The 12335-nt window shown below is 43.9% G+C and overlaps 1 protein-coding gene across 20 annotated transcripts in view; it reads right to left on the reverse strand.

The window, feature by feature from the left end:
- BLTP1 (bridge-like lipid transfer protein family member 1) overlaps positions 1-12335 on the reverse strand; it is a 1779540-nt gene that overhangs the window by 630346 nt on the left and 1136859 nt on the right. For all 20 annotated transcript variants that reach the window (XM_069242474.1, XM_069242454.1, XM_069242518.1 and 17 more), the window contains one exon: positions 6547-6745. In XM_069242474.1, coding sequence (XP_069098575.1) covers positions 6547-6745 — 199 coding nt within the window. The remainder of the gene's footprint in view (positions 1-6546; positions 6746-12335) is intronic.

Here is a 12335-nt window from a genome sequence, read left to right on the forward strand (position 1 = left end):
GAATATTTGGGATCAAACACATTTGGATTTGCTTGTCATTATGGGCTATCTTTAGACGGAAAAGGGATTCAATGTTGATGAAATTACCCGGTGCCCACCAGTAGACTGAATCCACTAAAACAATTTTTCTTACCAGTATGCAGATCTCTAAACTGGGACCTTCTTACATTGAAAAGAGAATAGGGAGGCAGGATGGCAGTGAGGAATATGCAAGTAGATAGAATATCCAGAAACAGCATTACTTGTCTTCTTATGTATGTGTGTAACTGTAGATTCCTCACCTGAAAAATAGATTCCAAAGCAGTAACTTCCCCTATGGTGTCCCCGTGAAATGACTCAGAACAAAATGTCCTGCAGGACCAAAATATCAAAGTACCCTTCCCATCTGGCCTAGCTGTCAGAAAGTAGTGCTTTATAAATGTGTGCACTGGTGCACACTCATTAGCATTGATAAATATCCAGGACAGGCACTTCATTCAGTGATTTAGCCTTGACTCTGGTGGAGCGAGCCCTCAATACCTCAAGGGACTGCTTCACGGCCATCGTGTAGCAGGTTTTTATAAAGGGGACTACTGATCTCGATATGGTACTCTTCTGTACTGCCTTCACTTTCTTTGACCCGGAGAACCCAAAAAGAGCTGATCTTCCAACCAATGGCCTTTGGTATGATCAGCATTGTTTTGGGATCCCAATGATGAAGTATCTTTTGGTCCTACAAATGCTGAGGTGAGACGAAAAAAACTTCAGGAGTGTAATGGACTGTCTAACATAAAAGAGTGTCACAATCTTAGGTCCTCATCATTAGTTTACCCTGGAAGAAGGGGTTGTATAGCTGGACTTAAAGAGCTTTAATCTCATGCACAGGACAAGCAGAGCTGATCTCTATGAGAAAGACTATTTTCAGGGTCAAAAGCCGTTAAGGATAGTTGTTTAGTTGCTCAAACAGGGTACACATAACAAAAGGCCAAATTAAGGTCCCACTGAGGCATCATGAAAGGCTTTGGTGGAAACCTGCAAACCAAACCTTTAAGAAAAGTCATCACAACAGAGGATTTGAAAAAGGACGTCTGGTCAGGTAAATGCAACAAGGCAGAAAGGGCCACAGGTAACCTTTAACAGTGCCCACTGCAAGTATTTGCTCGCCCAAAACAAAAACTACTGCATCCAACAGTTAGGCCTGCAACAAGGCTGTGTTACTGGGATGATACCAAGCCATAAACCTGTCCAGCATGTACAGAATTTATAGGAGGACACCTGGCCGCAAGGACAACATTCACTGCTTCGGGAGGGAAGCTGAATGCAGTCAATGATGGCCACTCAATCTCCATGCATGGAGGTCTTGAATATGCAGGCCTGGGTGCAGGATCCCGCCCTGCAACAGGAGATCCTCCTGAAGTGGTAGTTTGACTGGAGGACAGATGCTCATGCCTAGAAGTTACGCACCACACTGTCTAGGCCCAATCTAGAGCTACTAGGATAACTCCCAAGCTCAACTCTAAGCAGAATATGTCTCTGAGAGCTTCTTCTTGGGAAAAGCATTGATACTGTATGTTTCCTGCATGGCTAAAGAGAGGGTTCACTGGAACTCCAGGGCGCAAAAGGGTTGACATTGCTTGTTCCTTGAAGTGACAAAGAGACTGACCCAGGGTCCTGGCATTGCTGGATGATGCCCTGCACCATCTGGGTCAAGACTTTGCAGGCCTCAAAGATGCCAGTATGCTTGATACCTCCCTGGAGTGAGAGATTTTCTGCCCAACTAAGCTACCTCCATCTGTAGCTGCTAGTTGTGACCCGCTTCGGGCCGCCAGCTTAGTTTGTCTGCTCTGGCCTTTAAAGTTCCGGCCAGGTGGTATACGATCAGGGCAATGCCCTGCCGATTCAGCCAGGTCCAGAGGCGCAGGGTCTCCTGGCACAGAGCCCATGACTCAACCCTACCTGGCTTGTTTCAATATAACATCATGGTGGTATTGTCTGTGAGGACCTGAACCAGCCTCCCCGATGGAAGGCAGGACGACCTCCAAGGTCAATGGAACAGCCCACAATTCAAACAAGTTGATGTGGAAGTCGGGGTCGACCAGAGTTTTCTGAACTCCACTTTTCCCAGATGATCTTCAATACCCAGTAGTGATGTTTCTGTCTCCACCGTCAGCTATGGGTGGAGTAGGAAGAGGGGTCTGCTACTGGTTTGATTGCAGTCAAGCAGCCACTACTACAGATCTTTAGCAGTGTCTTCAGAAACCTGGATGAAATTCGACTGATCCTTTGGTCCTGGGCCCGCTGAGACTTCAGATCCCACTGCACAGCCCACATTGTGCCATGTGGCAGGATGGAGGAGGACAGCTGGCTAGGAAACTTCGGAGCCACCGTTGGTGAGATCCAGGAGAGAGCCTGTAATATCAGGATTATAGCCTGAATTTCCTGGATTCATTAATCCGGAAGAAATGCCCAAATGTGCACTGTACTCAGGAAGGCTCCCATGAAAGGAAGCCTCTGCGAAGGAGTCACTTGTGACTTAGGCACGTTAACCGTGAACCCCAAAGATGTAAGGCGATCTGCTGTCATCTAGAGGTAATCTACAACTGATTGTCGAGCTTGCCTTCAACAACCAGTCATCAAGATAGGGGAAGAATGGAACTCCCAACCTACAAAGATACACGGAGACCACTGCCATCACCTTCTTGAACACCTGAGGGGCACTAGTGAGGTCGAAAGGGAGCATGGCAACCTGAAAATGCTCATGGCCCACTTTGAACTGCAAGTAGCGTCAATGGACCTAGAGACGGGACCATGGAAACAGGTGATCTGCAGGTCCAATCACACCATCCAGTTCCCTGCATCCAGGACAAATAGGACCTGGGCCACTGTGACCATCTTTAATCTTGTCCTTACGCAAGTAGAAACTGAGGTCGAAGGTCTAAAATAGGATAGAGGCCTCCGCCCTCCGGCACACGGAAACAATGAGCGAAGCACCTAGTTCTAATCTCAGATGTCAGCACCCTCTCTATGGCTCCCTTGCCCAAAACAGCCTGAACTTCCAGCAGCAAAATGAAGAAATGGTCCTCTGAAAGCCGCTCTGATGGTGGTGCAAGATGCAATGGTTGGGAAAGGAATGGCAAGGCATAACTGTGTTGGACTATCTGCAGGACCCACTTGTGGGATGTTATGGCTTGCCACCCATGATAAAATGACAGATCTTGCCACCCACTGGGTGGTTGTGTGTTGCAAGGGGCAAACTAAAGTGGCTAAAAGGGATAGGGACTGGGAAGTTCGCTGTCTCTGCGGACCTGAGATTTGTCTGCTGGATTCCCTACCCCCAAAGAACTAAGGTGCCTGATTTTGGGGTGGTGGGTGCTGGTGCTGTCAGAAGACAAAGCCCCTAGCAATGCCTTAAAAGGGGCGAAAGAGTATGGGATTCTGCCTTGGAGAGACCAAGGGAGCGCACGGCAGCTCTACTCTCTTTCAAAGGCTCAACGGCAGAGTCAACTTCTTGCCAAAAAGACAACACTCATCAAAAGGATATCTAAGAGCAACATCTGGATGTCACCTGAAAAGCCCATGGATTTCATTCAGGCATGGCATCCGAGCACCACGCTAGTGCAGACCACTTTACCTAAACAGTCGGTCATGTCCAGGCCTAACTTTATAAGGCATTTGGCCACCCCCTGGCCATTTTGAATGGTCTGTACCAAGTTGGCACTCAATTCTTCTGGGACTGCTTAGAAGATTTCTGTGACCATGTCCCATATTGCCTGGGGGTATCATCCCAGCAAACAACTGAACTGATCAAACTGACGGCGAGGATGGCAGAAAAAAACATCCTCATCTCAAATGTCTTAATTTGTTTTTACTCTGTCTGGTGGTGTAACAGGAAAGACTTCGGATTAACCCTGCAAGTGCAAGCTTGTACTACCACACTCTCAGGAGTAGGGTGCTGCTTTAGAAGGCCAGGGTCACATGGAGTGGGTCTGCGGCAATATGCCACCTGTCTGTTCACAGTCTGGTATCAGTCAGTGTTTCGTTGAATGGCAATAATGGTTCCAATGAGGTGTGCCTGGCTGTAACATTTCTGTGAGGATGTTGATTTTTACCTTAAGGGAAAGCAACTATAAATCCAGTACTCCAGCCACACATCTGAAGAACACCGTGAATGAGGCTGACTTTTCTATGGAAGAACCAAGGAAAGAACCCAGTCCCATGTCCAGCTTACTGGCCTCCTGAAGATCAAGATAAATACTGCCTTCATTATAGCAGAATTCATCCACACCTTCACCGTCATTACCAAAAGCTCTTTGACTCTGGTCAGTGTGTGATCCGAATAGTTGGTGGAGCACTAGAGGGTGGCTCCTGGGCAAAGCTACTGTCTTACTAGAGTCAGAGTGTATTGGGCTGGGTGCATCAGAAATGCACCAGAATGAGGCTTTAGTGGAGACTCATTTGGAGTCTGATAGAATAATGGGATAAATGTCCTGCACCGTTGTCATCGCTGATGAGGCAGGAACCAGAAGGTATCACAGTAATAAGTGTGGAGTCCACTCCGCCACCTGAGCTTAGGCCAGAGAGGGAAAGGGAGACGTGCACTTCTTATGCTTCTTTTTCGATTTAGACTTATCTAAAGACATGGACCACCACCAGGACCTGCCGTGGTACATGCCCTAAGAGCAGGAACGAGTCAGTGTCCTCAATTTCAAGAGGAAGAATGCCTTATACAACTTCTAGCGGTGCTCGCGATCTACAGCTCTGGCTTTGTATTTTGGATCATTTTCAGGTTCATCAGGGCACAATCCCATCTTGACTTGGAGTTGTGATCTGAAGCCAGAAAGGCGAGACATACCTCATAGGAATCTGTCACAGACATCTGTTTGCAACAGTGCCTACAAGACTTAAACCCTGCAGTTTCCTAACAAATATGACTAAGGAAGTAAAGGTAGTAGGAATGCTTCCATATAACCTCTGAAAAGAAACCACTGTCATGATACGAGTACAGCAGGAAATTGTTTGTTCTTCATACCAACCTATTTCCCTCCTAAATACTGAGAAAATATTAGAAAAGATATTGGTACACTAGTATAACTTATCCTGCTACTGGTACACCCGTATCAAACTGGTTTCATCCGGAGCCGATTCACTAAAATATTTAAAGAGTATAGAACTGACTGGACAGATGAAAAGAAGATAAAGAACCAAAGGCCTATACTATTGCTCAATATCAAAAAGGCATTTGAATCCATTAGAAGGGACTACCACTTCTGCGTACTAGTAAAGTGTTGCTCAGGCTAGGAATTCTGGGCATGGATGAAGCTATTGTACTTCCACCCTCTAGGGGAGGATAAGGGTGAATGGCAGAAAATCAGGTGAAATAAACTTTAAAAGGGGTAAGAGGCGAGGATGCCCTTCTCCTCTAGTCCATTTGACACTGGCATTAGAGTTCTTGGCTTGCTGGGCACAGAGCTGTGGGACACTGTATGATTTCAGGCTGCAATCTGGTGAGTGGTGGGGAGGAATCTTTTACACGGATGAAATCCTCCTGTAATGAAGGTGTTTGACGAGTTTCAAATTTTGGGAACCAAACCAAACAGCTGAAATCTACAGTATTTAGGACCCAGATATGGGCCAATGAGTAGCTCATCACCTCTAAACTAAGGGTTATACAAGATTGATTCAGCTACCTTGACATCAACCTCTTTCTAACTAAAGAATTATTTCGGGACAAGAACCTGAAGCCTGCCACAGAAAGACATAGGGAGGAGATATTCAGCTGGGAGGCATTACAGTTATTTGCTGGGGAGAGCGACACTTCAAAATTATCCCACTGACACACCCACTCTATGTAACCCAAAATAACCCATTCCACCTCAAGGACCAATTCTTTGAAGAACTACAGGGGGGCTGGTGACAACTGCTGTGGGATACAAGTAACTCACAAAAACACTATCAAAGCCATACAGAACAACATTTATGGGTGGAGTAGCACTGCCTAATGTCCAATACTACTACAGGGCCTCTCAGTTTGCAGTGGTCAACAAACAGGCATTGCAGAGTCCGAAATATTGGTTGGCTGTACCTGACAGACCTGAATTGAGGACAAAACATACTTACATCAAATGTGTATTGGCAGAGGTGTGAGACATCCCAAGCCCCCGCAGGGTAGTGATAAAAGACTGAAAGATGACCACAGAGCCAATAGGGTAGAACAAGATCAGCACACTTAAGGCCCCACTATGGATAGGGGAGGTGATGGGAGATGTTGCACATCTGAAAAGGTTTCGGCTCAGAATTAGGCAACACAATTGTTACAGTAGTGATAAAAAGCTTCACACATTTGCAGGAAGAATACAAACTCCACCCATCACAGCAATATAAATACTTACAACTGACGCATACTTATCAGATACTAAAGAACAATAGCAAGAGATTGGGGAGAACATAGGCAGAGTGGTAAAAATTATCACAACATCAAACAATATTCACTTAAGACTTGTGGGATTTTTTTTTCCTTTACACTTTTGTCCAACTTTGTTCCAGACATTTACTAAACAAAATACTCACAAGCATTCATGACAAGGTCAGTTCGTTTTTCTGGTTTCCAGTCATCCCAAGATGTCTCAAAACCTTCAGCAAAGCGAATACAGAAGTTTTTGAAATGGCCTTTGCTGACCAAGGATTCCGAAGAGCAAGCAGTAATGAGAGTGCTCTCAATCGTCAGGACTAAAGCAGAACCGGTATCGAACTCAGCAGTGTGATTAGCCTATTAACACATAGAAACGGGAAAATAAATTAATCTAACTGCTCAAACTCATAACTTGAATATGCTGCAAATAAATAAATAAGTAATGTGTACCAGAAATGTGATTTCCATCAGGCTATTTGCGTATAATAGATTTTGTAGAATATAAAAAAATGTCTATAAAATAACCAGCATTGCTAAGAATTTCAGATGATTATTTCCCATTTATTTCCCATTTATAATTAAAGCTCATTTTATACTGCATATTCAAAACAGACTTGTTAGCAGGTAGTTGTGTTTCCACAGAAACACTCGAGAGAGACCCCCAAAAACACAACGTGGACAGTCATGCAGGCTAATTTCCATTCTAGTCAGAGGTACGTACAACAACACAATTAATTGTTGCAGTCCCGAAGCATTTGACTAAGTAGATAACGAGGTGCCAATGACCGCGGACACTATTAAGCCCCAGGAACAATTTCAAACATTTAAATGTAAATGGAGTGGTAATGGCAGCTATTCATTTATTTCACAGGTTTTCACAGAAAACTTGGATTGATAAAATAATGCAATATAAATAACTGCAGCCTTATGTAGCTCGACTCCTCTGAATGGTAACGGGTTATCTCTTTACATTCAGAATTAAAGGCTACAGAAGGTGAGGGCATAGAAGACTGGATTGAGCATATGGTGTGCTATATGCAAATTATGCCCTTTTATTTATGCCCTGAGCCTAAGAGACAGGTCTTCACCTGATTCAGATGCTGCACCTGTTCAGGGAAGCCTCAGGCCTCACGGTTAATTAGTCTAAGTCACTCCTGGTTCTGGTCAAAAGTGATACGGGATGTGTGGACTGGAATTCCTATTTTCTGGAAGGCAAGTTAAGCTTGCAGTACTAATACATTGTCCTGGAGCATAGATTATTTTGGAATTTTAATCTTGCCACTCAGTTGTCTAGGATTACGCGTGACCTGCACAAGTGGGCTAAACTCCAGCTTAATAGCCGAGTAGCCTTGTTTAAAATGATGGTGCTATCATGATTTCTATACGCCCTGCAAAAACTCCCAATAATAATTTTCCAAAGTTGGTTAGGGGATCTGTTGGCCATGGTGCTCTCTTTTTATGTGGACAAACAAACCCCCTCGTGTTGTGTTCAATAATTGAAAACAGTTCACCTTCGATGGCAGGAGGGGTGTGGCGGACTGGAGTCTGTACTACAGGGCGTCACAACTCCTAGTGCTCAACGACTGGCTAAACGGGGAGGGATGAGGCAAGACCCTGCATTCTGTGCTAAAATCTCTCCAATAGAATGGGACAATATATTTGTTATACGGGTCCTTGATCACCTGATTTCTTCTAAATGTTAACACAGTGTTTTTCTTCACTTGAAAGGTGGGACTAGAGGATCCTGCTGGCAACCCCTCTTGTGGCACAGTCAGTGGTTAAGACATAGCACCAGTCTATAGGGATTCATCAACTGGGACCTCATTAGGATCTCAAAACTAGATGTCTGTCAGGGTTACTATATGAATTATTTCCAGGATCTCCAGACGTACCACGAACTGCATAGATAAAAACCTCATGGGACCTCTTGGGAAAGGAGGAATATCTCACATTTACAAATCCTTAGTCATTAACTCCAAGAACTCTCTTAAAAGTGGAAGGAGAGATGGGAGGCTTTTCAATTACCTTTGGATGACAGTGAATGGAGGAACGTGAACATGGCCCCATGTAATCTCTTAATCTCTTCAAGACTTTGCCTCATACAATTAAAATACTTATGTACTACATTCCCAGGAGTCTGAGGCAAGTGAGAAAACTCCCCTCAACTACATACTTTCTTTACCTTGAAGAGAAAAGTGATTTCTTTTGCACGGTCTGAGGGGTGGAGTACCAACCATTGATTTGTTGTATTTTCTACTCGATCTCGAATTCTGGGGAGAACCATTGGCAGGTTTAGGGCAGTGCGACTGGTGCAACTGATGCCAACTCTTGTGTGGGGCACTGTGTTTAAAAATAACATAGGTTTAGAAACATGTGAACTTCCTTGTGCGTCCATCTGTTTCCAGGCAACGATAAAAATATCAAGATAACTCTGGTGATTAATGTAACTGCTGGCGAGAGATCAGAATTTTGTCTAGTGGCAGTTGTTACTCATCATGAAGTAGTGCAGAGGGATGGTGTGCCTGCTGCAAAGAATGTGTACCATGCAGATCACAAAACTGTATAAGTGAACTATGAGAAGTGCTTCAAAAATGAAATATATGTCACAGAGGGGCTATGGAGAAAGGAGGGGCACTATTGGAGAGTGTAGGTGAGAGAATTAGTGGAGGAGTTTTTGGGGGGTTTGGGAGAGAGACTGTTGCACCAGGTGTTATCAGCACTAAAGCCTACCCTGGAGAGACTTATGGATTCTTGGGTCCAAATTGCTCTGTTTGGTATCCTGGAATACCTGGAAGGGTTGTGTAGGGACCATAATCAAGTTGACATTGGCACTATTATAGCCAAAAGAGACATCGCAAGGCACTGGACCTCTACTGAACCACCTCCTTTTTAGGCTGAGCGCGCAAGCACTTTGACCTGTTGTAAGTATTGTGGGGTTTTAACCACTCCAATCACTTTCACTCATTCCTGGGCTTGCCTTGCAAAACTCCTTTGTTATCATTGGTAAATGCTTTACATTTGCCCCTCTCTGGGGAGACTTTGTTACCGCTTTGCAGACTGCCCCCTGTTACATGGATAATTACATGATTGCCAATATGTTTGACTGAGCAAACTTTTTGCTTTCTGTGTCTCTCCTTTGCGCTCATGGCGGCCATGGCACTTTGAATCGGCTAACTTATGTCAACTGTTTTACTTCTCATTTTCAACTGACTTGGCAGGAAAAGTCCAGTTAGGAATTTACAACGCCAATAGCTCTAACCTGAGCAATTGCGAGACCCATTGCATTGTAAATGCTTGTATTGAATGGTGTACAGCAATGGACTGGTGTGCTGAACAAGAGAGGCCCATTTATGCCCCCAGGGACTGTCCACAAACAATGCAAGATTTGGGGGTAACGGTGGGACTATTATGGCTTAATGAGTAATTTTGTAATAAATTGTGATTTATTTCTTTAAGATGAATTTCACTACTGTGATTACACAGTATTTATTTTTATGTGTATTTATAAACCAACGAAATGAGCTGCAAAGAAATAAAGGCTACAGAAGGCAAAGGTTGAAAACCCCTTTTTATACCACAAGTGACACTGGTCTGATCAAATGAGGCCACAGTTGGTTGGTTCACATTTTTGATAGTACAGGGACCTAATAAAGTACTTTGTCAAAAAAAGCAAAAGCCTGGTAAGTAAGTACTCAACACAGAAGGGACTGGCCTGAAACAGTCTTGAAAGTTAACGGTTTGTGAAGCAAAATATTACACCTTTGCAAAAGCTGGTAAAAAATGTAGGTCTGTTTTGTTTTCTTTGTTGCTGAATCATGAGACGTAAATAGAGCAAAGCGTAATACGTGCATCAATGTCTGTAGCTGAATTTTGAATTTCTGGACATCGGTATTGAAAAAAGTTATTATTGTATGGATGCTATGCTGACTTCGTTTTATTTTTTCAAGATTGCATCTCTAACTTATTTTACTGATTGGCTTATGGTGCTCTATATTAACCATGGTGTTAACGTATGTTGTTACCTAATGGGGAAGAGGTTAATGGCCTTCAACACTAAGGATTAGGATTAGAAAGATTTGGAAAAGTTAAATCGTCATTCTTCTGTGGAAGAGAAGCAGCATAGTGGCATAGCAGTTGGTTTGGTGGAGAGGGCTCAGAGCACCATCATACTCTGCTGAAAACTTAATTTGGGCTATTAGACAACACAGGGAAGATCACAAACTGCATAAGGAGTGAGAACAGGCAGCAACGCCAAAAACCATGCCCCTTTCTGAGAAGTTCATCCTCAAAAAAGTATTATAGGTAATATTTTCAAGACTTGCCATATTTCTCAGGGGAATCTGACTGGCGTACTGAGTACATCCTGATGAATCTTGTTATTGTTATCAAACCTGACCCCTATATCACAAATTCCCAAAGAAAAGCCTAAGACCCTTCTTTGCACCCTACTGGTGCTGACAACACACTTAATTAAGAAGCAGATTTTTCACGGTAAAGAACACCTTTGATAATGCTCCTTTCTGACAATAAGTACCAGTCATTTTTAATTATTATCAATGCGTCTCCTCAAGTTCCAACAATATTACACAAAGCATGACAGCATTTATTTGTTTCTATCTTGTTTAACTATATGTGGAGGAACTTTACGTAAAGGTCCATTCAAAGTCTCTAGTACGAATTTAGGGAGGTGAAAATAATCAATTAATTTCTCTTTTGAAATATTAGGAAGGCTTGTTAGAGGAGAACCTGAAGGCAAAAAGTCCTACTGAGGAGGCAGGTCCTGCGCATGGAATGTATTGTGCACCTACGCAATTTCTACAAAGATATAACAAATCTTTTCTGTGAAAGAAGGTGACTAATCTCCCACATAAAGTCAGTATTGCTATGGGATTCATTTTGAGGCCACTGTGAATACTGATCTTTGAAGCAACTTGGAATACTGTCCTGAATAATTTTGCAATTTCAGAGATCAAATTACCACACTAGGCCATTTTGCAGAAATTAAGCACTGCTTACAGGATCTTAGCTATTAGTGAAAGAACCTGTGAACTCAGTCAGACTAGCAGCAGCACCAAGATCGGACAACTTTCCTTTCTTAATTCTAGGGTGAGCCAGCAGTGTTAGGTTCCTTAGTGTTAAAGACTACTTCCTTATAAGGAAGAGTGCGGTCAGAAGTGTCAACAGGACATGTACTGAAGTTACAAACAGTTTTTCAGGCTTAGTTGAAGAGCTAAATGCGTCTCAACCAGCATTAATTAAATCACATGCTTGGGCCTCATCAAGTTTGTTCCAGTAATGAGTTGCTCTTTATACAAAGAGTAGATGAACTCCATAATGACTTGTAAGCAAAATGTTTGGGCTAGCTGTAATGCAGACACTTGGAGTCACTTTAGGTGAGCAACTCTAGTAAGGGGCCAGTCAGGGGGACCAGCAAGGTCTTCAGAAACAGTCTTCAGGCAATTCCAGGCATGTTTATCCTTTGCAAGGCTTTCCTAGGGAAGCACTCCTGATGCAAGGGATGAAGGATGCTCAAGGATGCGATGCAGACGGCAGAGTTCTTGATGTGACTACTCCTCTGCCCACAAAAGGGGTGAGGTGGTCCTAGTCAGAGGGTCGAAGTCACTTGAAGGTAGAAGCCCAGTCATCACTGGACTACCGGTCACCCAGTACTGTGGTCACAGGCTGATTCTTCCTGGGTCGATAACATGCCCTCTGGAGGTCCCAGCTGCACTTTGACGACACTCCTGGTCATGTGCATCAGGCCCTGGTCCCTGGGGCTGAATAGTGGTTGGCGGCAGGTTGAATACTTTGGGCTTTTAACTTGCCCAAGCAGGCTTTTTCAGTTTTTGTGTCCCTGTGCTGCGAACAGGACAGGCAGCTGGCCCTTGGAGTTCCTTGACTTCGGTTGGGCCCTGAAGACAACTTCTCCTTCAGCAGGATACGGCAA

The sequence above is a fragment of the Pleurodeles waltl genome, chromosome 1_2, assembly GCF_031143425.1.
Source record: "Pleurodeles waltl isolate 20211129_DDA chromosome 1_2, aPleWal1.hap1.20221129, whole genome shotgun sequence".
Taxonomy (NCBI): domain Eukaryota; kingdom Metazoa; phylum Chordata; class Amphibia; order Caudata; family Salamandridae; genus Pleurodeles; species Pleurodeles waltl.